The sequence below is a fragment of the Eulemur rufifrons genome, chromosome 7 (genome assembly GCF_041146395.1).
Source record: "Eulemur rufifrons isolate Redbay chromosome 7, OSU_ERuf_1, whole genome shotgun sequence".
Classification (NCBI taxonomy): Eukaryota; Metazoa; Chordata; class Mammalia; order Primates; family Lemuridae; genus Eulemur; species Eulemur rufifrons.
In genome coordinates, this window is record NC_090989.1 from 78,906,754 (window position 1) to 78,932,261 (window position 25,508).

The following is a 25,508-nucleotide window of genomic DNA, read 5'->3' on the forward strand; positions in this document are numbered from 1 at the left end:
CCCGGCCCTAGCCCTACCCTGCCAGTCCGCGTGCCCACCTAGGGCACAGTCCACGCCGAGGGCGGGTGGAGCAGAGCCCCGCCCCCAGAGCACTGGCCGGGCAGGGAGTTGTGCCCAGCTCCTCCAGCCGGCACCGAGGCCCCCAGGGCCGGCCTGGACCAGCTCGGCCCTTCTGGACGTCACCTGAGCCGGGTCCGTCCAGTTTGGGAATTTGCCATGATGTCACCATAGGGAAGAGGAAAACCTGCATTGTCCCCTTCGTTGGTACTGCACCCTCCCACCACTGCCCTCTTCCCCCACACCGCCCCTTCAGCACTAACCCCTCCCCTGAGTATTTCCCCTCCAGCTACTGCCCCTTTCCCTCACCACTGCCCTCTCCTTCTGGGCACTCATCTCCTACGTGCCCTTTCCTCCTGGCACTATGCTCTCCCTTGGATACCAGCTCTTGTCCCTTCCTCCTGCGTGCTGGCTCCTCTCTCACACTGCCCCCCTTCCTAGGCACCGCCCCGGCCCCCTGAGCAACGCCTCTGCCTCCCAAATGCCATTTTATCCTAGTACTGCCCCTTCCCTCACACTGTCCGTTTCTTGGGCACTGCCCTCACTCTGACACTATCTCTAACACTGCCCATCCACCCTGCGCTCACTCCACCCTCTGTTCTATCCTTCCCTGGACCCTGATAGAGAACGCAGAGCACCAGCTATGCCATTCCCCCAAGGCGGCGAGACGTCAGCAGCTACTCGGGTTTCTCCTTGGGCCCAGCCAGGGAGAAGCGACCTCTGCTCCCCCACGCCCGCCTCCTGCACCTAGGAGCTCCCTTCCCTCGGGCCTCACCCTTCCGCGTCCCCTCCCCACCTCCACCTGCGCACGCCCCCGCAGGCCTGGCTGCTCCAGGTGCACCTCCCTGGGGGTGCCATGAGGAAAGGAAAGAGAAAGGGAGGGGATGAGGGAGACGGCCCACAATCCCCCTCCGAATCCTCCCAGTTTTGCTTCTCACCCCAGACGGGTGGGTCTTCCCAGGCCCGTCTGAGCCGCTTGCCCCTTCGGAGGAGCAGAAAGGGGGCTGCTCCGGACAGGTTGGACCAGAAGAGTCCGATTTGGAAGCCTCTGCAGCCCCCAGCCCCAAGCCCGACTGAGCCCAAGCGTCTCCAGTCCCTCCCGCCCCGGCCCGGCCCCTCCACGTGCCAGCGGACCCGCCCCCGCCCTGGCCCGGGGCCCCCTTCTCAGTTCCGGGCCTCCCCGGGATGGGGACACGGGCTTGCGCGTTCCAAGCGCCCCCTGCCGCCTCTCTGGAGCCCCAGCGCAGACCCCAGCCCCGCTTGGGCGGCCCCTCCGGCTGGGCCGGCGGGCGGAGCAGCACAGAGGGCACCGCCCTCGGCCCGCCCGCCTAGGAGGGGACGCGAACTGGAGGCTGCGCTAGCGGCGCCCGCCCGGGGCCCGCCGCACTCTGCACTCGGCCGCCGGGGCTGCAGGGACCGGACGGCTGCCTGCTCGGACTCTGCGGGCCGGGAGCTGAGTCCAGGACAGAGCCGGAGCCGCAGAGGGAGGCGAGAGGGCAGTGCGCGGAGATGGCGGCCGCAGCAGGCGCGGCCGCGGCGGAGGAAGGGATGGAACCGCGGGCGCTGCAGTACGAGCAGACCCTGGTAAGTGAAGCCGAGCGGAGCCCTGAGGGAGTGTGCTCCCGGACCGCTGCTCCGGGACCGCTGCCCCGGGTTCGCTGCTCCGGGTTACCCTAGGAAGTGCGAGGACCAGGGGCTTACCCTAACCCTGCCCCAGCCTTTTAATCTGGGGAAACTGAGGCTCGGGAGTCCGAGAGGCTGCAGGGCTGAAGGGATGGAAAGCTGCATACTGGTTTCTGGCTTAGGCTGGGGTCCTGCAGAGGACAAGGACACCAGGTGCTTGTCCCAGGTGTCCTTCCCTTCACTCCCCACAACGCACGTTTTCTTTGCTCCTCCCCCTCACCACCTAGGCCCGTCTCAGCACCCCACTACCCCTCCCCAGCACCACTGACACCATTGAACTTTCTCCACACTCCTGTGTCCACCATCCAAGACATTTCCTGTGTCCCTGCCATGTGCGTGGTGGCACCGTGCTGAGCATGGAATCAAGAGTGTAGAGAGATGATCAGATCCAAACCCAGCCCCAGTCCCCACCTCTGGGGGCTCAACACCCAGCGTTGGCAGGAACTCCTCAGTTGATTCTCTGGAAAAAAAGTGGCCTGTCACCCTGGGTGACAGGAACTTTAGGGAGAATGGGTTAAGCAGGAATGGGTGTGGGAATTGGGACCTTTGTCCATCCAGCCCCCACCTACTCCAGGGGTGTCCCTTGACCCTATTAGAAGCAGGGGTCTTGAGCTCTGAGCTGACTCATGGCCAACACTGTTATTTAGTGTTTGAGAAGTCATTTGACTCTTCTTGTGTCACCGAAATGGAGGACCCGAGTCCTAGGGAAAGGAATGGATTCATGGCTCCTTTTTACCAGCTTGGGCTGGAATTTGCCCAGGAAGGTGGCAGAGAGGAAACCTCTCCAGGAGGAGAGGCCCTGGGCTGTAACTGAGCCTGGGAGGTGCCCAGTTACAAGACTGGGTGAAACAGGATGACATAGAGAGGTGGCAGGGTAGGGGTAGAGCAAGGGTAAAGGGGCAAGCCCTTGGGATAGGGTGGGAGATGTGTGTCAGTCTGCACAGGCCAGGGATAGGGGCACCGGTAGAGGAAGTCTGACACCTGCCTCTGAAATGGTGCCCCGGTTGCACCAGCCACCTCTCCATCTCCTTCCCTTCCGCCTCTATCTCTGGAATGAGCTCTCAGGGTCAAGCTCTCTCCCGGACACTCTCTGCTCCAGCCTCTCCCCCTTCTCCTTCCTATCCCTTTGTCTCTCTCACAGCTCTCACCTCCCCCTCCTATGCTGTGTCTGCCTCTTTATACTCTCTTTTCCTTTCCTCCTCCCTACTTCTTTCCCTCTCATCTCTTTCTTTTTCTCCTCTATCCCTTCCCCTCACCTTTTCTCTTTTCCCCTTTCTCCTCTCTCTGGTTTCTTCTCTTCTCTGTGCTTCTCCCTTTCCTCACTCTCTATCTCTCACCCTCTCTCTGTCTCTATCGTTCCCTCCCTCCCCCCCCCCCCCACCCAGCCCCAACAGGAGCCCTTTGTGTCCCCAGGCTCTGCGGGTGGCAGCCGGAATCTACTCCTCCCCACCCCCCAACACACGCCCAGCTTGGCAGGTCTAGCCATGGCTGGGGCAGGCAACTTTCCCTTCCCATCACCCCAGCATCCACAGTCACAGCCCAGCCATCCGCAGCTTCTGCTGTCCCCTAGCCTGCCACTGGGCTCAGGGCAGCTCCAGAGTGAGGCTGAGGCCACCAAGCACTCTTCACCCACCAGGAGAGGCTTTGCACTCCCAGCTGGGTTGGCAGGCTAGTGGGGGTGGTGGTGGAAAATGGGGACAAGGGGATTAGGGTGGGTGGGAGGGGTGCAGCTGAGTTGGTCACAGGCCAGAGGCCCAGCAGGAACGTGATAAGGATTGGGGCTGCGCCTGCTGCTAGGCCCAGCTCAGCTGCCCCCAGCTCCACGAGGCTCTTATTGTTGCCCACATGCCCTTGACCATCCCTTATTCTCTGACCCTCCCTCCTCCCACTTCCAGACTGTGGCTTAGGTTTTTCCATCTTTTCCTCCTCTGGGGACTTCCCTGCCACTCCTCCTCAGTGCCTCCGCCCCAGGCCTGTGAGAAGAGGACCGATTATTCTGCCACCCCCAGAGCTGTGTCCCTGTACCTTGGCTGTCCCATCACTCTGGCCAGGACAGCCCCCACAGTCTGCAATGTGCATTGTTCCCATATCCCAAACAAGAGTGGGAACTGTGGGTCCAAGGGAGGGTATACAATGTGGGCCTCTGGGAGAAGGGGAGTCAAGGCCCCAGGAGCCCTCCTTGTACCCCCACTCAGCCCACAACCACTAATGTCCCCATCTTCCCTGTTGCTCCAGATGTATGGCCGGTATACTCAGGACCTTGGGGCTTTTGCCAAAGAGGAAGCTGCTCGGATTCGCCTGGGAGGACCTGAGCCCTGGAGGGGTCCCCCTTCCCCTCGGGCTCCCCCAGAGCTCCTGGAATATGGACAGAGCCGTTGCGCCCGATGCCGCAGTGAGAATTGAGTTGGGGCAGGGGACCTGTGCTGTGCTGAGGGGCACCGAGGCCATTTAGAGCTGCCGATGGAAGAGGGGGGTGGCTGGTAACGGGTAGGAGCACTTTGGTGCCAGCCTCCCCATTCTTCCCTTCCCTGCACCCAGTCTGTTCTGTACACTGCCACAAGTTCCTCGTGTCCAGGGTTGGTGAAGACTGGATCTTCCTGGTCCTGCTGGGGCTCCTCATGGCATTGGTCAGCTGGGCCATGGACTATGCCATTGCTGCCTGTTTGCAGGGTGAGGGCAAGAGCTGCCAGGGGGAGGGCTGGGGAGAACCAACCTGCTTCCTCCATGCCACACTTGTCCAGGCATCGTGGCTACTTGGCCACTGACCACGTTCCCCTGCAAGTCTGACTGTCCATATTCAGGCATAATTGCTGCCACTCCCATAGGCTACAACTTCTTGCCTCCCCTCTCCACTGACCGTTTTACCTAAAATGGTCTTTGTCCCAGTGAATGCCCTCTAGGGCCCCTTCCCTTCCCTCTGTGCCCAGGCTCTGTGAGGTCTTCCCTGGGACAAGCTGTCACATCAGTATGTCCCAGTGGCCAGGCAGGGAGTTGGTGTGTGTATGGATCAGGGGTCCATCAACATGTTCTCTTCCCACAGCTCAGCAGTGGATGTCCCAGGGCTTAAACACCAGCATCTTGCTCCAGTACCTGGCCTGGGTCACCTACCCTGTCGTCCTCATAACATTCTCAGCCGGATTCACACAGATCCTAGCCCCTCAGGCTGTTGGTACAATAGGAGAAAAGGGGAGGGCAGAGGGCGGGCTTCCTGAAATGGACACATCAAATGACTCTCCCGGGACTGTACCCTCTCCAGGGTCCGGCATCCCTGAGATGAAGACCATCTTGCGGGGAGTGGTGCTGAAAGAATACCTCACCCTCAAGACCTTTGTAGCTAAGGTCATCGGGCTCACCTGTGCCCTGGGCAGCGGGATGCCACTTGGCAAAGAGGTAACTTCGGGTTGGGGAATAAAGGAGACCCTCCTGGTGGAGAAAGAGGCCAGGCCAAGGTCAGGGCAGGCCCCTTCCCCACTCACCACCTGCCTCCACCCCTAGGGCCCTTTTGTGCACATTGCAAGCATGTGCGCCGCCCTTCTCAGCAAGTTCCTCTCCCTCTTTGGGGGTATCTATGAGGTAAGGGGCACCCTGGGGAGGGGGAGGCATGGCTGCTGAGCTCATGGCTGACACCCCCTTGCCACCATTCTTGTCAGAATGAATCCCGGAACACAGAGATGCTGGCTGCTGCCTGTGCCGTGGGAGTGGGCTGCTGCTTTGCGGCACCTATCGGAGGTAGGCAGGGCTCCTCAGTCAGTCCAGCCCCCAGCCCTGCCCTTGGCCTCTCCTCCTTTGCCCCACTCATCTGGGTCCTTAGGCCTCAGGTGGCTTTCTCCCCGGCCCCATCACAGGCGTGCTCTTCAGCATCGAGGTCACCTCCACCTTCTTCGCTGTGCGGAACTACTGGCGGGGATTCTTTGCTGCCACTTTCAGTGCCTTCATCTTCCGGGTCCTGGCAGTCTGGAACCGCGATGAAGGTGGGGTCACCCAGGGTATGAGGGGAGCCTAAGGTGCTTCAGTCTGGGGCCCACGAGGCTAGACCTGCCTCCCGCTGCAACTCTTCCCTTCAGAGACCATTACCGCGCTCTTCAAAACCAGATTCCGGCTCGACTTCCCCTTTGACCTGCAGGAACTGCCAGCCTTTGCTGTTATTGGGTGAGGAGCTGAGAGTGGTGGGGGTGTGGGAGAGGAGGGAGGTTTCCACAAGAAGACTCCCTTCACCCTGCTTCCTCCTTCTCCAGCATTGCTAGTGGCTTCGGGGGAGCCCTCTTTGTCTACCTGAACAGGAAGATTGTCCAGGTGATGCGGAAGCAGAAAACCATCAATCGCTTCCTCATGAGGAAGTAAGTTGGCTCTAGGCTCCTCTCTAGGCTGCTCTGGGTTGCAGGAGGGCCACAGTGGGCCAGGAGACAGTGACAGGTGAGGTAGTGGCCCAGTCAAAAACAGACGCTCCACTGGAAAAGCAGCCAATGGTGTTTTCCAGGCTGACTGAACATTTTGATGTTTCTATTACTTCAAAATTGGCACTTTTGAAGTTTTAGTCAGTGGCAGAGGGTATTTGGGATCAAAGACTGAGGCTTCCTAAAGTCCTCTGGTGTGGCCCAGATAGTAATGCTCCCTGGAGAGTGTTTGTTTGAGCCTCAGTTTCCCTGTGACCTGGGGGGATGAATAAGATTTTTTAGGCCAGGCACAGTGGCTCATGCCTGTAATCTTAACACTTTGGGAGGCTGAAGCGAAAGGATCACTTGAGCCCAGGAATTTGAGACTAGACTGGGCAATAGCAAGACCCAGTCTCCACAAAAAAAATTTTTTAATTGGTAGTAGTACATGCTTGTAGTCTCAGCTACTTGGGAGGCTGAGGCAAGAGGATGGCTTGAGCCCAAGAATTGGAGGCTGCATTGAGCTATGATGATGCTACTGTACTCTAGCCTGGGCAACACAGTGAGACCCTGTCTCAAAAAAAAAAAAAAAAGATTTTTTTTTTCTTCCAGAGCACAGCTCTCTCAATGTAACTCTAAGGACTGAGAGTGGGGAGGCCTGAGGCATGACTTTCATTAGGACTGATGTCCTTCAGAGAGAGGGCAGCCAACTGAACCCGCTCCCTACAGCACCTCTGTAGGGAGCTACTGCCTGAGTGACCACAGCTTCCCGCAACACTGACCTTCGCTCTAAGTCACCACGGGGAGACAGACAGAGGCAGAAACTTCTCTCTACCCTCACACAATGCACCCTTTAGCTGGGGCTTCTGAGGGCGGAGGGTGGAGTTACAGCTCAGTGATGTCCAAGAGAGGGCTGAGGGGATGGACTCTCTGCTGCTGCTGTCCACTTACGGAGTCAGGGGCCAACAGAAAGGCCTTTGGGTCAGACCCCCAGTTCTTATAATCATGCTGGTCTAGCACCAGCCTCGGGGCTATCGTATGTATCATCTGTGGCAAAGGGGACCTTCTCTCAGGACTGTGCTTTCATGGAAGAGGCTCTGCTCTGACCTCAGCCCTGAGGTATGTGAGGGCACCCAGCCCATCACCACCCATGTCTGATGCTGTGAAACCTACATCTCTAGACGCCTGCTCTTCCCGGCTCTGGTGACCCTGCTCATCTCCACTCTGACATTCCCCCCTGGCTTTGGACAGTTCATGGCTGGACAGGTAACTGTAAGCAGAGGAGAAACTTGTGCCTTCCCTTGGGACGCATTCCTTCAAAAGTCAGCAGCCCCAGCCTGACTACAGGGTCCTTTGTTCCCAGTGGGTTCCTGTGGACCCCTCCCTTCATTCTGCCTGTTGCCAAGCCTGAAGCACCCTGTTCTCCTTAGCTCTCACAGAAAGAGACACTGGTCACCCTGTTTGACAACCGGACGTGGGTTCGCCAGGGCCTGGTGGAGGAGCTAGAACCTCCCAGCACCTCACAGGCCTGGAACCCACCACGCGCCAATGTCTTCCTCACCCTGGTCATCTTCATCCTCATGAAGGTGGGGCTCCTTACATATTGATCACTATGTTTACATGGACTTACGAGGTGCCGGGCCCTGTTCTAAGCACTTGCCATATAGCACTAACTCCTCTAAGCCTCACAGCACCACCACGAGAAAGGTACTGTGATTATCCCTGTTTTAAAGATGAGGAGTTTCAAATGTGCTTCTTTCTGATGGGAAAAGAGGAATAAAAAATAAAGATGAGAAGTTGAAGCACAAAGAGGTAAAGTAATTGGTGCAAAGGCACACAGCTGGATGGCAGAGTGAGGACTTGAACCGAAGCCATCTGGTTCCCGAGTCTGTCCCCTTCCCTTCACCTCTGGGGATTCTGTGCCTGCCTGATAAGCAAGGTAGGCTCCTCTGGGCGGAGTGGGGGCTGCCTGGAACCAGGTAGCGCCTCTGCCTGTTTGAACCACCTCCTCCCTGCAGTTCTGGATGTCTGCACTGGCCACCACCATCCCAGTGCCCTGCGGGGCCTTCATGCCTGTCTTTGTCATTGGTGAGTTCTCAGTTGCCAGCTCTCCAGCCTGTACCCTCCCCACCCTCTGGCCACCCCCCTGGTCCATCCCCTCTCTGCCCAGGAGCGGGTTTTGGTCCTGCCCCAGCCTGAGCCCAACCCCCAGGGGCTGTCCCTTGCACTGAATGACCCGCTGGCCCCTCCCCCACCCTCTGACCCTCTCTCTTCCTAGTGCCCCCCCTCCCCCTCCACTACCTCTTTCTCTTCCCACCCCCTCCCTGAAGGAGCGGCATTTGGGCGTCTGGTGGGTGAGAGCATGGCTGCCTGGTTCCCAGATGGGATTCACACGGACAGCAGCACCTACCGGATTGTGCCTGGGGGCTATGCAGTGGTTGGTGAGTACCCCAGGTCTGCATCTGCCTTGCAAGACCCTTGGCCCTGGCCACAGGGTCTGAGACGCTAGTGCCCCCTGCTGGCAGAAACTGGCTTTCCCTCGGATGCAGAGACCCAGTCCTCAGGACTGTACTGGGCAGCCCTGAGGGGGCCCCCCACAGCAGGGGAGGAAGGGTCTTCTGGGGCCTGGGCACCCTGAGGAGACTGAGGGTAGCTGTCCCCAGGAGCGGCTGCGCTGGCAGGAGCAGTGACACACACAGTGTCCACGGCGGTGATCGTGTTCGAGCTCACAGGCCAGATCGCCCACATCCTGCCCGTCATGATCGCCGTCATCCTGGCCAACGCTGTCGCCCAAAGCCTGCAGCCCTCACTCTATGACAGCATCATCCGAATCAAGAAACTGCCCTATCTGCCTGAGCTGGGCTGGGGCCGCCACCAGTACGGAGGGCCGGGTGCCAGGGGGGTGTGGGTGAGGGGCAGAAGGCATCTTAAGACCTTGCTCCCTTCTGGTCAGAGCCACCCTTGTCCACACCCTGGAGGCACTGTAGCTGGCCCCAACTGTTGGGAAAGAAAGGCAGGGAGCACTTCTGGACTCTCCACCCCTAGCCCATCACCGTGGGCCCTGGGATGATAGTGTTCTGGGCTACTCTCCCTACGCTGACTACAAACCAAGTGCCCCTCTCTGCCCCCAGGCAGTACCGGGTGAGAGTGGAGGACATTATGGTGCGGGATGTTCCCCACGTGGCCCTCAGCTGCACCTTCCGGGACCTGCGGCTGGCACTGCACAGGACCAAGGGCCGCATGCTGGCCCTTGTGGAGTCCCCTGGTAAGGCCAGGAGGGGGACCAGGTGCTAGGGGTATCTCAGGGTCACAGCTCAGGAGAGGGGAAGGAGCTCAGGGGTTTCCCTCTGGTGTGTGGTGTCTGAGGCCCCACTCTGGGTGTGAGAGAAGGCTGGAGGGAGCAGGGGGAGCAGGGCTCACCCCCAGCTCCTACGTCTCTCGCCTGCTCTATCCAGAGTCCATGATTCTGCTGGGCTCCATCGAGCGCTCACAGGTGGTGGCGTTGCTGGGGGCCCAGCTGAGTCCGGCCCGCCGGCGGCAGTACATGCAGGAGCGTAGAGCCTCCCAGACCTCTCCACCATCCGATCAGGAGAGTCCCCCTAGCCCTGAGACTTCTGTCCGCTTCCAGGTAAGGGGAAAAGCCACACAGACTTTTTAAGTGGCACTGTATAGACTGACTGGGAGGGCAATACAGAGGATGATCTGAGGCCACAGCCTCACCAGCCCCTTCCTGCCCATGCAGGTGAACACAGAAGACTCAGGCTTCCCTGCAACCCGGGGGGAGACGAACAAGCCCCTAAAGCCTGCTCTCAAGAGGGGGCCCAGCATCACCATGAACCTCGGGGAGAGTCCCACAGGTAAGCCCATCTCTCCACCTACAGAGCCTGAGCTGAGCCACTGAGATCCACTGGGGCCCCTGCCCAGCCCTTCTGCGGGAATACATCCCAGCTGGAAGAGGCCGCCCAGATGGGCTAGGGGTAGAACTAGGATGCCTCTCCCCTTGCCTTCCTGGTCCTGTCCCCCAAAGATGACATTGCCCCCTGGGGCCTTGTGTTGGGAACACAGGGAATGTGGAGTCAGCAGGCATTGCCCTCAGGAGCCTCTTCTGTGGCAGTCCACCTCCTGAGGCTGCTTCAGAGGTGAGTGGTTGGAGCCTCTCCTCCCGGCTTGCTTTTTCCCCAGCTCCCTCTCTGACACTGAGACCACTTCTCTATCAACCCTGCGGTGCCTGCCTCCATTCTCCCTGCCCTTCTGCCCTCCTAGCTGTCAGCTATGGCCTGCAGTGTGCCCATCCTCCTGGGCTCCACCGCTTCCCCTCACCTGCCCCTCCCTATAACCTCAACTCCTGTTCTTTCTGGTTTGGCTCTGACAAAATTGGAGAAGTCGGAATCCTGTGACAAGCGCAAGCTGAAGCGGGTCCGAATCTCCCTGGCGGTAAGCACACCCTCTCTCCTGCAGCTCAGGAACACTAGACAGGGAGGGCCAGGGTCTAGGCTGGGGAAACCTTCTCAGAGCCAGCAGTACACCCCCTCCCCCCAGCCCCTCGCTGCCAACCTCCCTTCCTCTCTCCTAGAGTGACTCGGACCTGGAAGGCGAGATGAGCCCTGAGGAGGTAAGGTGCCAGTGGACTCTGGACCCTGTTTCTTCCTGGGTGTATTCAGTCATCATCTTGGCTGCTGTCCCCATGGGAGGGACCATGGGGTAGCAAGAAGGGCAGGCCAGGTTCCGGGGAGGTGAGGTCAGCTATGTGCACCTTCTCCCTGAGCCTCCTAGTGTCTTCCCTCAGATTCTGGAGTGGGAGGAGCAGCAACTGGATGAACCTGTCAACTTCAGTGACTGCAAAATTGATCCTGCTCCCTTCCAGCTGGTGGAGCGGACCTCTTTGCACAAGGTAGGGCCAGCAGCTCGCCCAGGGCTGGCCTGGGCTCTCAGGAGAGCAGGGTGGGGATCTAGGACCGCCCCCACATGCAAGCTTGGACTCAGGCCAGTGGGGAAGGAAGGAGGAAAAGAGAGTGGGCTCTGTGCTGGTATGTTTTTCAGCTGTATTGCTGTTTTGGACCATGGGAGGCTAGAAGCCGGGACCCCTTAGCCTCCTCCTGCCCTATGGTGGAGCCAGGCATCAGTTTTCTTCTACTCAGCCTTGCCCCCGGGGAACTCTGGACCAAAGAAGCAACAAAGACTGGGCTGGAGCTGGGTGGAAGCCAGAAGGCCAGGCCAGGGTCAGAGCTAGGCAGGAGGCCGCCAGAGCCCAACAAGGCTGATACACCATGCTGAAAAAAATGGGTGAGAAACAGGCAGGATAAGAAAAATCTAATAAAAAAACTAACAAACATCCAAGTAGGGGTGGGAGACTGCAGAGAAGAGATAAACAAAGATGAGAGACACCCAGTGGGGGGCTTGGAATGTCAGACCCCAGAAGTCTGACTTAATGTGGGCCAAAGGAAAACTGGTGAGGACACAGGAAGACAGCTCAGCAGAAGGGCAAAGCGGCCTGCAGAAATGGGGAGAGAAATTGAGCACAAACTGGCTGGTGGTGAGGCAGACACCAAGGGAAGGCAGGGGCTCCCGAGGAGGGGGCAGCCCACATCCCTGGGCACTTTCAGGCTTCCAAGTGAAGTGGGGGAGTGCAGGCACGCCCAGCAGGCTGGTAGGACAGCTCCTGGGACCAGCAAAAGCCAAGGGGTGTTTTGGCTAAATTTCTGACAGCCTTAATGTGCAAGCCTCGAGGCACTGGGGAACGTGGGAGAAGGAGATGGACAGAGGGTGAACACTCCCACGTCCTGCAGCTTGGTGGCTAGCTTCGACACAAGCTATGCTAAGAGCCAGCATGGCAAAGACAAGCAGAGGCCAAGGCAGGAAGGACAGGGGACAAAAGAGAAACAAAAAAGCAAAAGGTAATAAAGCCTTTGGGTGAGTGGGTTACTGCAGTGCAGTTGCAAGATAAAACGAGATAGGCCTGAAAATAATACACAGGGTTTTATTTAAAGCCTTTCTTCCTAAGACCACTAAAGCTTTTCCACAGTGATTATACTTAATCCCCAAATATCCATGATGATGATGATAATAATGCTGACATAGCACTTGCCATGTGCCAAACACTGTTGCTAAACTCGTCACATCTAACTTAATCCTCACAGCCATGCTGTAAGATAGACATTGTGATATTCCAGTTTTTACAGATGAGGAACTTAGATTCAAGAGGGAGGTTAAGCAAGTGGCCCAAGGTCACACAGCTAGTAAGAAGCAGAACTGGGCCTGGAATCCAAGATGGTCTGACTCAAAAGCCTATGGCTTTAACTGTTTTAATACATAGGGAAACTGAGGCATGCATCGAGGAGGCCATTTGCCCGAGTTAGTATAACAGAGTCAGGCCGAGAGCCCAGATTTCCTGGCCCTGCTCCCAGGATTCTTTCAGAAGGCCATGTTGTCCCTCTCCATGTCTGTTCACTGTTCCAAGCCCAAGAAATGCAGGGCCCTCCAATGGGCTCCCTGATGTCTAATTAAATTAAAATGAAAAAGAACAAAGTAGGTGTTTGTTACAAACTTAAAAATCAGAGGAAGAGAAGAAGCCTTTGAGGGAAACAACTTAGCAAAAGTACAAAGAACTGTAAGTGATAAGAACACAAAAGATTAGAATTCAAAATGTCCTTGCAGGCCTGAGGAATCAACAAGTAGTAGCCCAATTAAAATGTTCAGGAGGGAAACATTCAGATAGAATACACTGGGGACTATTTAGGAGCCCCTGCAGCTTGAGATCTCTGCACCAGCTAAGTATCTCATTCATTCAGAGGCCACCTATGGAGAAGCAGTGTAGAGGCAAGGGAGGCCATAGTGTCAACGCTAGGGCCAGACTGGCTGAGCCCAAGCCCGCACTCTGCCCCATGCTAGCCGGCTGTGTGACCTTGGCAAATTTCTTAGTCTTTCTGTGCTTCATTTTCCTTATCTGTCGAATGGGGATCATACTTCATTGGGTTTTTTTTTTTTTTTTTTTTTTTTTGAGACAGAGTCTCACTCTGTTGCCCAGGCTAGAGTGAGTGCCGTGGTGTCAGCCTAGCTCACAGGAACCTCAAACTCCTGGGCTCAAGCGATCCTCCTGTCTCAGCCTCCCGAGTAGCTGGGACTACAGGCATGCACCACCATGCCCAGCTAATTTTTTCTATATATATTTTTAGCTGTCCATATAATTTCTTTCTATTTTTAGTAGAGATGGGGTCTCGCTCTTGCTCAGGCTGGTCTCGAACTCCTGAGCTCAAACGATCCGCCCACCTCGGCCTCCCAGAGTGCTAGGATTACAGGCGTGAGCCACCGCGCCCGGCCTTCATTGGGTTTTCTGAGAATTAAAGGACTTGAAACGTGAAGCACTTGCAATAGTACCTGGCACACAGTAAACTTTCATTATATATCAGGAATTACTAGTACTCCTTCTTATGCAGAGAGATGAACTTTAAAGATAGTGTGATGAGGGAAGAGCTGAAGTGTGGAAGAAATGGATGTTTTCAGAAAAAGATGAGTGATTATGTGAGGCTGGAAGCTGGGCTACATGGCAGAATCTGAGGCTTGGGAAGGGTCTCACAGGCCATTCTAGGAAGTCTGGGATCTACTCAAGTTTGACCAAGTGCATAGGATGGCAGAGCCAAGATGGAGGGAAGGGAGGAAGAAAGCAGGAGAACTCATTAGGCTGTTGTGGCCCCAGTCCTGGTAAGGATATTGAGGCTAGGAATCAAGGAGAAGGGCCAGGAGGTTCAGGAAGTAGATTGGTAAGGCTTGGTGACTGCCAGGGACAAGTGGTTTGCAAACCTGAAAGGCATAGAGCTTGCCAGAAGCTCACCTGATAAGGATTGTGGAGAAGAAAATCCAAGAGAACTATTTAATAGGCTCCTTGGGAGATGAGGGGATTATGTGACCATAAGAAGACAAGGCTAAGAGATTATTAAAACAACTAACCTTATAATAAAAAGGTTTCCCTCTGAAGTCGGATAAGGTAATTAAAGCTAACTTGTAGCATGTAGGATTCAAGTTAGATACAAGGAGGAACTTGCTAACCACAAGAGCTTATTCTAAAATTGAACTTCTTGCCCCTTTTTATAAGTACTGTCTTGCCTTGGATGGAGAAAGGAAAATTCTGGAAGTCCCTTCCTAAAGAATTCCAAATGTATAAGAAAACATTTTAAAAATATTAAGACAAAAGAGTTCTGAGTAATCAAGAAGCTGGGTTATTATTGCCCATCTTGATTCAAACATTAAGCCAGGAGGCTTACAAGTAAACTCAGAACAGCGAGGTAAATGATAGTACAGAAATTCCAGGAACTGCTGAGTCAGGAGAGCATTTTTCAAGACATCTGGCCCAAGAAAATCTACTGACAGCACAAGGGGAACTGGCTGACAATTTCTGGTGATTTCTTGGTGATTACATTTGAAAGCTTGGGGGAGGGCCCAAAGCAAGAAAAACATGGGGGGCTGGGGGCAACTGCTGTCCTCTTGGACTGCAAGCTGCATCTGAACAGGACCTAGGCCACTGCTTGGACCCCAGAAAAGGCAAACTGTGTGAGAGATGTAGTATGCTTGAGGCCAAGACTGGGGTCTCAGAGCTGGATATGGCGATACCAGAACTGGCCAGCCAGCTGTAATGGTAGGGCAGATGAGAAGCAGCAGGGAGAGGCACAGGCTTCAGGGTCCAGTGCCCCTGTGGGGGGTGTGGGTGTATCCATGACTAAGACTAACATGCCTCATCAGGACATGTGCATAAGAGGACTGGGGCTAGGTTTCCTCCCTCCATAGTATCAATGAAAAGTGACCTGGGGCTGCACCACTCCTGATGGCCCACCCGGAACAAGTCACTTTACTACTGAGCCTCATGCTGCTTTTCCTGTGGAATGAGTCTAATACCTACTTCTCAGGACCGTATTAAAACTAAGTGATATGTAAGACCTAGCATGGAGCCTGGCCAGTCATTAGATTTTATATTTCAATGGTGGCTCTCTCATCCTCCTTGCTAACATGGGATTAAGAATCCTCACTGTCCCGTTTCTCCATCAGTACAAGCAACATAAGGATTTTCATTACCAAGTTCTGAGGACTGGGCACAGAAGCACTCGTTATTTTCCCTCTAGCAGTCCTGTCCCCTTCCCCTCTATCTGTGGCACCCTTTCTGTTCCAGCCCCTGACCTTGTCCTCAGCCCCTATGGCCTGTCATTTAGAGCTGTCCCCTCACACATCGGGTCCAAACTGTTTTCTCCCCACCCCACAGACTCACACCATTTTCTCACTGCTGGGAGTGGACCATGCTTATGTCACCAGTATTGGCAGACTCATTGGAATCGTTACCCTAAAGGAGGTGAGATGAAAGTGGCCACCAAAGCCACTTCCACTTCAAAACAAAGCATGGAAGCTCATGCAAGATTACATGGGGGAAGTGCTGGGGAGGAGTCCGAGCAGGGAGCTCTGAGTCCTGACATCTGACCCTATCACCTTTCCAGCTCCGGAAAGCCATTGAGGGCTCCGTCACAGCACAGGGTGTGAAAGTCCGGCCACCACTCGCAAGCTTCCGAGACAGTGCCACCAGCAGCAGTGACACAGAGACCACCGAGGTGCATGCACTCTGGGGACCCCGCTCCCGCCATGGCCTCCCTCGGGAGGCCAGCCCTTCTGACAGCGACGACAAGTGCCAGTGAACCCCTCAATGGGTGTCCTAGGATGGTGATAGCCATGCCTGTCAGTCCAGATCCTGCAACTCTCATATTCCTTTTGCCTTGGGAAGACAGGAGGCAGCTGCAGCCAGAGGCTGGAGCCCCAGCCCTGCTTCCAGACCTGGGGTGCTAGCTTCTCCCAGTTCATCCTACCTGGAATCTCACCCAGTGCCCACCTGCAGCAAGTGTTCCGAGGGCGGGAAAATTGGCACTGCTCTGGCAGGATGGGGGTGGGCCCCTGCTTCCCCTTTGAGGGGAAAGGGGTAGAACTAAGATGGGTTTATACTGGAACCTCCAATGACCAGATGTATATAGAGATTTACAAAGATTTTTATATTAATTTAATAAAACAAATTCTTAAATAGAACAAAATAAACACCTAATGAGCCACTTATATATAGAATGCTTGTGCCCACTGGCTCTTGTTCTTACCTTGGGCCCTCTTACCTGCCAAAGGCTATAAGGCTCCTAATTCCGCAGCCACCCACCCTCCCCACAGCCATAAAAATCTAGAGTCCAGTGTCCTTGGAATGCCAGTGACCTCCACGGCATGGTCATTAACACCCGGGCTGGGGTGGGAGGCCCCCAGCACTGTAGCTTTGGCCTTTCATTCAGCCAAGAAAGGCACTACCCTCTTTCCTCCCCAAGGGGAGACTCCCTCATGACTGTCACTCATTGGCACAATTCCTGCCCCTGAAAGGCATCAGCTGACAACTGCCCGGCCACCCCTGTAGCCCCCTTGTGGGCCTCGCTGGAAGAACATTGAAGTCACAGCTCTGTAGCAACCAGAGCCTTCCTTTCTTCCACCTCCACCCTAAGGAGAACTGCACGAGTGGGGCAGTCTGGCTGGCTGTGAGCCTCCAGGACACTGCCCACACGTCCTAGGAAGGGCTGCGAAAGGACCCAGGCCCCATCAGGGGGCCAGGAAAAGGGGGAAGGGTACATGCTTTCATCATTCCAAAGCCTCCCAGAGAAGATCCGACTGAAAGAACAGACCCAAAACCCTCTGTCTTTAGGAAAAAAGAAGATTTAGAGACGATGGAGAGGTGAAGCACAGCACGAGCCCAAGTGGGCAAGGGCCCTTGGGAGATGGCTCGATCACAGGCTCTGGGAGGGCAGGAGCCAGCCCCCCCCGGGTGGGGGTGATTCTATCAAGCACTGCACATGGACTCAGAGGTGAGGAGAAAAGCAGAGAAGAGAGAGGCATGGGGAGGGTGGAGAGGTGGCCGGGCCCCCTCCCACTGCACCCTCACACAGCCCAGTCACAAGAACCCCCTCAGGGGTTCACATGGTCCGAGGAGGAAACGTGTGTGGAGTTTTTGATTTAAGAACATGAATATCACCATCTGCCACAGCTGTAGCCATGCCCCAGGGGCCCCGGGCAACCCCCGGCAAGCCCCAGAAGTGGGGGCAGGACATGCGCCCCCAGCCCGGCCCCTGCCTCCTCTCCAAACACTTTCATGCAAAACACACAATGGAGAAGTGAGTGCCCCCAGGAGCCCTCTAGGCTGCGAAGCTCTGCTGGGAGCCTCAAGCCCACGCTTGGGCACGGAGGCTCGGCCCCTAGCAGCAGCCAGGGGACACATGCCACCACCAGGCATGATCTGAGTCACTGTTCCTCTGGCTGTGCCTCATCCTCATTTAAGGACACCACCCCAGAAGAGGCCACGTCAGAGGCTTGCCGCTGCCGTTCCCAGCTGCCCACTGGTGGTGGGCAGAGTGGCTGGCAGTCCTTGCAGGGGGCTGGCTCCTCGTCAGCAGGGGAAAGGCAGGACTCCGTGAGGGGTGAGTTGTAGAGCGAGTCCTGGGCCTCCAATGGGCCCAGGCTGCGGAAGGCACTTTCCCGGCTGGGGGGCAGTTTGGCAAGAAGCAGCTCATCGCCCAGCAGCTGGGAGGCCAGACGGGCTGGAGAGCCCAGCAACCCATCCTCCAGGCTGCAAAGACTAGAGCACAGGGTGTCAGGGGACACGGTTTGTGAGCAGTCGCTCTCAGGCTCCACAGAGCCCTGGCGCACAGGCCGGGAGAATCGGCGGCCGGTGAAGAGGTCCTGGAAGTGAGGCCCCAGGGGCAGCTGCCCAGCCACGTCTGTAAGAGGGAGAGAAAAGAAGACAGCCTTGCTGGCCCCATTTCAATTGGCCAACGTGGAAGCCACATTCCCCCCACCCACCCACTCTATTCCTGGCATAGCTCTGAGGGTGGTGGATAGGAGTTGGGCAACCCTGGGCAAGTCACAACTTTCTGAGGCCTCAGTTTCCTTAATGGTGAGTTAGAGATTCTAATAATATACCTACCTTGTGGGGTTGTTGAGCAATCGAGAACCTGACATACAGTAAGCAAGCAATAAATGCAGGGCCACCATGTATGTTCATAGAGGTGGTTCACTGCACAAGGGGAGCCCGGACAAGGCAGTGAGAGAGGGCAAAATTCAGCCCACACTCTGCTCACCAAGCAATAGGCCTTGGCATGGGGCTGTGCCTGCCAGAGAAAGGAGTACCTACTTCTTTTTTCTTTTGTTTGTTTATTTAATTTAAATTTCTTTTTATAAAATATTTTTAGGGCTAGTTGATTTGGCAGGTGAATTGTTACACACTCCTTAAGGAGTACCTTTTTCTAATCTGCACAAAGATTCCACGTGGGCTAGTAGCAGCCTTGGATAAATGTTAGTTATTATCATTATCCCAGGGGTCAAAGCAGGCCTGGAACGCAATCAAACAAAAATGCTTGTGGTTTAGGGTTCCATCTTGGCTTCAGGCATCCAAATCAGTCCCCTTTGGACCACAGCAGAAGTCTCCAACATGCTCTAATGTATTGCCTGCCTTGGAGAACTCGTTAATTAGCTAGAGGGGTGGGGGCTGGTAAAGGCAATCTTCAAAGCAAAGGAGGGGCAGCCCGTGAGCCCAGAAGCTACAGAGAAAGTCAGCCATGTGGTCCCAGGAACTGGAGATGAAAGGAGGGCTGGGCACAGCTGCACAGCCCCGCAGGGCCCCCTCTGCAAGCACTGGCCCAGAGAAAGGCCCACAGGCTGGAATGCAAGGATGCTGAGTTGGAGCCAGAGTGGCCCTGTGGGTGTTCTAGGCCCAGCATGCCTTCCTGTTTACCTGGGGCCGCAGCCCTGTGAGGTGCTGTGCTGCAGCTCATCTGTCCCACCACAGCCAGCCAGAAAGCTGCCTTGGAGAGGAAAAGGCAAAGGCACTGCAGACCCTCCCAGAGATGTGGCTGCACAGAAGGTGTCACTGAGGTCTCTGGGTTTTTGTTTGGTTTTGGGGGGGACCACAAGGACCAACTGCAGACAGGCAGAGAAGGCTCAGTACCTATAGGAAGGGAACTACTTCATGTCTAACTGTTGATTTCCCACCCATGAGTGTGAACAGCCCTCCTGACCCTGGACTGTGAGAACTGCATGGACAGAGTCTGCCCCTCTCCCTTCCCCTGCCAAAGGCTGAGGGTATTCTGGGTGTGGCTCTGAATGACACAGTCCTATCAGGCAGGTTCACCACAGCTGGCAGCTCTAGCATGGGATATCCCTCACCTGTATCAGTTCCCCCAGCGAAGTCCTCATCATAGGAGTCATCAGTGGAGTCCTCACCGTCCACCGAAGACCATGCCCGGAGCTTCGCTTCTGCAATGGCAAACTGTTCAGCCACTCCTGTTCAGGGGACACAGAATTCATTAGTAGAGAAGGTGAGCTAAGACTAGGGTTCAACTTGGAGAAGAAGAGACAGGAGTGTGGAAGGACTCCAACGCCAATGTGAGATCCAAGGAGATAAGAGAAAGCAGCCCTACGGCTAATTCCCTTTCTGCCACCCACCTGCTGCAAAGCGAGCCTCTTGTTCACCCTCGCTGAGGTCTGAATAGGAGGAAAAAGCTGATTCCAGGGCAGCAGGAGAGTCACTCGGCTTGCTCCATCCCTTCCACTCAATGAGGTGAGCCACTCGGCCCTGGGCCATGGCGGTAGGCTTGGTCACGTGGTCCTTCACCACTTGGGAAATACCTGGAGGTAGGGGAGAATGGTAAGGGCACGGGCCACAGAGCACCTGGACAGAGAAGTGGAAGGGTGCCAGTAGTTAGGATTCACGTATACCTTTGGGTGGGAGAAAGGGCTGGGATTCATTCAAGAAAGGGAGGAAAAGGGAGATCCCAGCAAGTGCTTACAGGAAACAGTCCCTAAGGGACTATTCAAAAAGGAGGAGAAAGGACAAAGTAGCCAGAGGCATGGGAGGGGGCTGCATACCATGCAGGGAGGATCTGGCCAGTGCAGCAATCTCCTGAATGGTTAGGGCTCTCCGGGACTTGGGCAGCATCGCGACTGTATCTCCAACATTCACCTTGGGTGATACCATTAGAAGGTCAGTGTCCCTCTGACAGCAGTGACCTTCTCCCCAGCATGCCCATACCCCACCCAAGGCACTGGGGGCGATGGGAGCTGGGAAGAGATACCAGAGCAGCACATATGTCCCAGTGGCTGCTGGGACACATAAGAGGGTAAGAAGCTAGGACCAGCAAACTATGTCCTCCCTGGGAGCAGTGGAGATGCAGGCAGGCCCAGGAACAGAACTGTGGCTAACCCTTCACCTTCCCAGATCCCAGAGGGGAAGGAGGCAGGTCAGGAAGTAAAGAACCCAGGAGAGGGGCCGGGCGCGGTGGCTCACGCCTGTAATCCTAGCACTCTGGGAGGCTGAGGTGGGCGGATCGTTTGAGCTCAGGAGTTCGAGACCAGCCTGAGCAAGAGCGAGACCCCATCTCTACTAAAAATAGAGAGAAATTATATGGACAGCTAAAAAATATATATATAGAAAAAATTAGCTGGGCATGGTGGTGCATGCCTGTAGTCCCAACTACTTGGGAGGCTGAGGCAGGAGGATCCCTTGAGCCCAGGAGTTTGAGGTTGCTGTGAGCTAGGCTGACGCCACGGCACTCACTCTAGCCTGGGCAACAAAGTGAGACTCTGTCTCAAAAAAAAAAAAAAAAAAAAAAAAAGAACCCAGGAGAGGGACCTCTGAGGAGAGAGAAGAGGAGGGAGGGAGAGGGTTATGGCATCTGGGACTTCCTTAAGATCCTCCCTTTGCCCCTCTCCTCTTCTCAGTCTTCAGATCCCACATTCCAGCTGTTCCTGGACTGCCTGCCAAAGCCACAAACTCGGCATGACCCAAATCAAACTCAACACCTTCTCTGCACATCTGGCCCTGCTTCCTGACTTCCTTCTTCCACATCAATATCAGCACACCATTCTCCTATCTCATTGTCTTCTATCTCCTAGCTGATGTTAAGACCTAGGGATTCCACCCCCCTCTGCCTCTGACATGACCCTTGACCCTTGTCCTTTCTACTCCTGCCACTAACCTTCAAGCCCTACTGCCCCCTGCCCAGATTAGTACAAGTGGCATTCCCCCAACTTCCCCCAATTCCATGCTATTCTCTCAGCCCACAATGGTGTGTGTGCACATTCCATCTCTTCCCCCCATGCTTCCCATGGCTGGCTGGCTTTCTCATCCTTCCGGTTTGGGCTGAAATATCACCTCCTCAGAGGAGCCTTCCTGGCCACTCCACCAGTGGCTATTCTCCCTCTCTGGTCTCTAACAAATTACTCTCCTCTACCAAGGTACTCCATTTGTGGCCCTTAATCACAGTGTGTAACTATGGTCTATTTGGAGTGTTTCCTGTCTCTTGTGGGTCTCCCTCACTGGTCTTTAGCTCTTTGAGGAATTCAGTCTGTTTTGGTCACCACTGCACCCCAGTATTTAGCATAGTGCCTAATACGGAGTAATCTCTCAAAATGCATAGGCTGAATGAATAAGGTAAGCTATAAATGTAAACAATTTTCCTGGAGTGCAAGTGGTCACAGCATGGCCCTATTTAAAATCTTTTCTGGGCTCCCGCACTGCCCAGTGAGGTTAGTGCAAGCCTCATAACCAGGCACTGAAGGAGCCCATTCTGTGAGGCCCCTGCCTCCTTCCAGGCCTCCTTGGAATCCATCACTGATCTCCTCTGCCCAATAAAACCCCACTTCTCCGCCTCCCCTGTCAGCAAGCAGCTCACCTGCCTGCAGGAAAAGGAACCCAGTTTCCTGTGGGCTAAGAATGCAATCCTTACCTGACAAAATGCTCCCTACCATTTAAGGCCTGTCACTTCCTAATAATGCTTCCAGCCCACCATCCCTCTCTCTCTTTTGACACTTTCCCCCCACCCCTCAGCATTGCCCTTGTATGTCTTCTGAGGGAGCTCAGGATGGCAGGGCCTGAGTCCCGTCCACCTGGGCTCCTGCCTCTACCCTGCACCTGGCTCAAAACTCCTTGACAAACCCCAGCAAATGTTTGCCTCAATGAAGGAAATCTGAGGCACACACCCCCTCCCCAGCATTGCCTAGCTCTGCGTTGCCTAGCTCTCCTCTCTCACGTTCCCACCCCTCACAAGAGCAGCTGCACCTGCCCCTTGACCTCAAGCCCACCTTTGCAGTCCCTCCCCTTGAGTACCTGGCTGACAGGGCCCCCAGGGTAGCGCTGGTAGCCTCCGGCCAGGCCTTGGGGGGAGGAGCACCTGCTGGGTGTTTCCTGGCTCGTTCTCCCTCCCTCCCCTCACTCCCCTCGGCCGCCGCCATCCACCCAGCGCTCGGCGCAGCTGCGGCCCAGGCCCGGAGAAAAGGTGTATGTCTCCCTGGCAACCCATCACCATGCAACAGGGTCTCCCGGGATACGGCCTGGGATGCGCTGACGTCAGCGCCGAAGGCGCGAGCTACCCCGCCTGCTGGCACAGCGCCGAGCCGAGCAGACCGGCGCGGGGGCGGCCTTGTGCCCGCCGGCCGGATAGCGCCTCCGCTCGCCGGAAAAGGGAGCTAGAAGCAGGCTGGCTAGGCGGAGGTGGGGGATGTAGATCCCCTTTCTGTGGATATGGTCCTCCTTCCCCTTCCAACACGGGGGGCCCAGCACCTCTGGCAAGTCCTGGCTGTCCACCGAGGAAGGGCGGGAGGACCGGCTCCAGCCTCGGAGGGTCCGAGCAGATCCCAAGGAAGATAGAGAGAGGCCCCGGGGAAGTTCGATCCACTCCACAGCCCACGCGGGGTCCGAGGCCACTGAGGGGAGGGGGGAAGGCTGTTCAGCTGAGTGCCCACTTTTGCCAAGACCCCCATTTTCATCCAGTATTGCCATATCATTTCTCCTCAGCCCCTCCCCCACCCCCCAGACTATCGTGTCCACTGGGTGCTCTCCTCAACTCCGAAAGCCCCTATCCATAACAGCCCTGACCCTTGGGCCCCTTGAGCCATTTTGTGGCAGCCCACTGGCCACCTTCCTGTTCTGGATATATTTTGCCATCAAAACCCTAGGGTGAAACTCAAACATTAATAAATTCTGAATCTTCTCCCAGTTTCTCAGACTACCCATTACTCTTGGAAAGCACACTGAGTTCTCCCACCATCGCTGCCCCCTCCCCACTACCACCCTGGACCCTTTGCAGGCTTTGCTGCCTTCCTTCTGGAGCCCTGCTGCCTTGGTTCTTTGCCTCACACCAGCTTCAGCTGGTCCACAGCTCTTTATTTCTCTTTTCTGATAAACTCATAGTATTTTTTCTGATTTTCACCCCTGTCCCTTAAAGCCTTTTCCTGATACCCTCACTGGCCCCAGCCTGGTTCTCCCCATTTCAGCCTGGTTCCCAATATCTAAGCCAGAGTAATTTTCCTCTTGCCACCTGAGCTCCCTACTGCTCAGCTTCCCATCACCTCCCAGATCACATCTATGGTCTCTGGTCTCACCTCTGCGACTTGTCTGACAAGTCCATCGTCCTCCAGGCCCTTCACGCTGCCACACAAACATTTTGCCCAGCACAGAAATCATAGGCATGCTGGCTGTGTTGATGCAGAGAACCAAAAGCCCAGAACTGCTCCAGGCTCAGCTCCCAGTTCTATTCCTGTTTTGGCTCCTCCGGATGCTGAGCCAGTCCCCTCCCCATTTGGAACCTGTGCCTAGTCACATAAGGAGAACACTCCTGCCTCATGGCTTTGAGGAGGTGGGAGTGCCAGGGCCTAGCCAAGCTCTCTGGGGCTCGGGAAGCTGGGGCCCATCCCCTAGATAGTGCCAACAGGCAGTGTACATCACAACTGACCTTTAGCTGGAGCAGCCGTCTCTATCCCTGAGCCTCAGCCAGCTGGTGGTCCCCAGAAATGCTACCAACCAGAAGGAAGACAGGAGGTTACAGACCATCCCTGGCCCCCAACTGGAACCTAATCAAGGCTCTCAAGGCCAGTCCTGAGGTCAACCAAACTCTCCCCTGACTACAGGAGGGGATGACTTCCTGAACTCCAAGCCTTAGGAGGGCCAGAGGAATCGGAGCAGGCTACTGCTTCTCAGCTTCAAAAGCCATGAGGTTAATTTAGGACTACAAGTCCCAGGATTCCTCCAGGGAAGTACAAATCTCAGCCACAGTCTCAGTTCCAAAGAACCTCAAGTACCAACCACACTAAGGCCTGTGACTGACCACCTGCCCTGAAGGCCCAAGACCCATTCCAAACCCAGCCTTCAATGTCACAAGTCCCTGTCTGGCCCTAGGCTTGGAGAAATCCATGACACCGAAGTAAAGTAGGCTGGCAAACCCCAGATGCAAAGGACTAAGGCCAAGCCCTGGCATGCATCATTATCCATGGAAACCAAGGCCCAAGCAGGGGCCAGCAGCTGTGAGAAGGAAGCCCTCCCTCTAGATTCCTCTTTCCCTCCACAGAGCAGGGTGATTTTTTTGTTTTTGTTGGGGATAGGGGAAGGAAATTAAAACAGTTTTAATAGGTGAGAGGCGATCAGGTGCTCACAGGTGCCCCAAATGTGGCCTCAGTCCCCTTCATCCACCAGCTGACTCTCAGGAAGGAGTGGTAGGCAAGAACTCTGCGGTAGGGTGTTTGGCCAGCATTTAAAGGCCACCTCCGTAAGAGGATACGGACACAGCTGGGAATGGCACGTTCCCAGCACAGGGCCACTCCCAGGACAGTGAAGGGAGAGGTGTACACAGAGGGAAGTGAGAGTGTGTGGGCGTGCAAGGCCAGTTGCCATGGGCTGGAGAGGTGGGGGCGTCGGGCTGACTAGCCCCTCCCAAGGCTGTACACCTCTTGCCACCCTTAACGGTGGGAATAGGGGCGGACAGCGGGAGGCCACGCGTCTGCCCTGCAACGCCCAGAAGCAGGCAGGCCATGGGAGGGAACCAGAGTCGGTTTGCCCCCTTCCCCCTCTCACTCCCGCTCCCTCCTGTTGCCTGGCCCGCCTCCCTGGTGCAGGCTCCTCCTCCTCCCGACTTCGGCCCCCTCCTCAAGGCCCCCACCCACCCGCGGCCCGCGCACCTGGCGGCCGCAGCCCGACTCCCCAACCCGCGCCCGGCCTCCGCCTCTTACCCTGACCCGCCGGGCTCCGAGAGCCGATACAGCCCATGGCCCGGCACCCGAGGCACGCTAGCTCACACTCGGAGCCCGGGCCATCGCCTTGCAGAGGGTCGGGTCGCGGCCACCTCCGGGGAGGGGAGAACCCGTGGAGGGGAGGGGGTGGGAGCCGCGCGTCCGCCGCCGCTCCCCGGAGAGGGAACCGGGCCGGTGACGTAAGCGCGGGGGCGTGGCCGCCCGCGTCACCCTCAGAGCAGGCGGGGCGCAGCCGACGTCACGGCCGTGCAGGGGCGGCCTGGGGCCGAGGTCGGAAAACGCCAGTCTTCTCCTCCCAGGCCCGACTGTGGAGCCACCAGAAAC

At 56.1% G+C, this 25,508-nt stretch overlaps 2 protein-coding genes across 9 annotated transcripts; one reads left to right on the forward strand and one right to left on the reverse strand.

Annotated features, from left to right (window-relative positions):
* The first annotated feature begins 83 nt into the window (after positions 1-83).
* CLCN2 (chloride voltage-gated channel 2) lies at positions 84-16,202 on the forward strand. Of its 5 annotated transcripts, none has more exons than XM_069475244.1 (24): positions 84-1,641; positions 3,976-4,132; positions 4,279-4,410; positions 4,781-4,909; positions 4,997-5,130; positions 5,236-5,313; positions 5,391-5,469; positions 5,586-5,711; positions 5,805-5,889; positions 5,976-6,077; positions 7,295-7,379; positions 7,544-7,699; positions 8,132-8,201; positions 8,444-8,554; positions 8,777-8,990; positions 9,245-9,378; positions 9,569-9,741; positions 9,856-9,970; positions 10,179-10,252; positions 10,494-10,547; positions 10,687-10,725; positions 10,900-11,004; positions 15,361-15,447; positions 15,590-15,802. In XM_069475244.1, the coding sequence occupies exons 1-24, from the start codon at positions 1,567-1,569 to the stop codon at positions 15,782-15,784; spliced, it is 2,709 nt and encodes a 902-aa protein (XP_069331345.1). In that variant the 5' UTR covers positions 84-1,566; the 3' UTR covers positions 15,785-15,802. The 5 variants fall into 5 exon arrangements, with proteins under 5 accessions (XP_069331345.1, XP_069331347.1, XP_069331348.1 ...); XM_069475246.1 differs by having other exon boundaries at positions 10,497-10,547; XM_069475247.1 differs by having other exon boundaries at positions 8,495-8,554.
* Positions 16,111-25,363, reverse strand: FAM131A (family with sequence similarity 131 member A). Of its 4 annotated transcripts, XM_069475251.1 has the most exons (7): positions 25,164-25,363; positions 23,894-23,954; positions 22,723-22,865; positions 20,031-20,124; positions 19,608-19,790; positions 19,329-19,445; positions 16,111-17,884 (listed from the first exon to the last, which is right to left on the reverse strand). In XM_069475251.1, the coding sequence occupies exons 4-7, from the start codon at positions 20,098-20,100 to the stop codon at positions 17,409-17,411; spliced, it is 846 nt and encodes a 281-aa protein (XP_069331352.1). In that variant the 5' UTR covers positions 20,101-20,124; positions 22,723-22,865; positions 23,894-23,954; positions 25,164-25,363; the 3' UTR covers positions 16,111-17,408. The 4 variants fall into 4 exon arrangements, with proteins under 4 accessions (XP_069331352.1, XP_069331353.1, XP_069331354.1 ...); XM_069475252.1 differs by lacking the exon at positions 22,723-22,865; XM_069475250.1 differs by lacking the exons at positions 23,894-23,954; positions 25,164-25,363 and adding an exon at positions 23,544-23,662 and having other exon boundaries at positions 16,125-17,884.
* Between the last annotated feature and the right edge of the window lie 145 nt (positions 25,364-25,508).

Excerpts from the sequence above, each read along its gene's own strand:
- CLCN2 (XM_069475244.1), top strand. The coding sequence starts at position 1,567 with ATGGCGGCCGCAGCAGGCGCGGCCGCGGCGGAGGAAGGGATGGAACCG. Across the intron at positions 4,411-4,780 it reads CATTGCTGCCTGTTTGCAGG|CTCAGCAGTGGATGTCCCAG; the intron begins GTGAGGGCAAGA and ends CTCTTCCCACAG. Across the intron at positions 10,548-10,686 it reads GGGTCCGAATCTCCCTGGCG|AGTGACTCGGACCTGGAAGG; the intron begins GTAAGCACACCC and ends CCTCTCTCCTAG.
- FAM131A (XM_069475250.1), bottom strand. The coding sequence starts at position 23,631 with ATGCCTATGATTTCTGTGCTGGGCAAAATGTTTGTGTGGCAGCGTGAA. Across the intron at positions 22,866-23,543 it reads TTGTCAGACAAGTCGCAGAG|TGGCCTCGGACCCCGCGTGG; the intron begins GTGAGACCAGAG and ends CCCTCCCCTCAG. Across the intron at positions 17,885-19,328 it reads CGCTGGGGGAACTGATACAG|ACGTGGCTGGGCAGCTGCCC; the intron begins GTGAGGGATATC and ends TCCCTCTTACAG.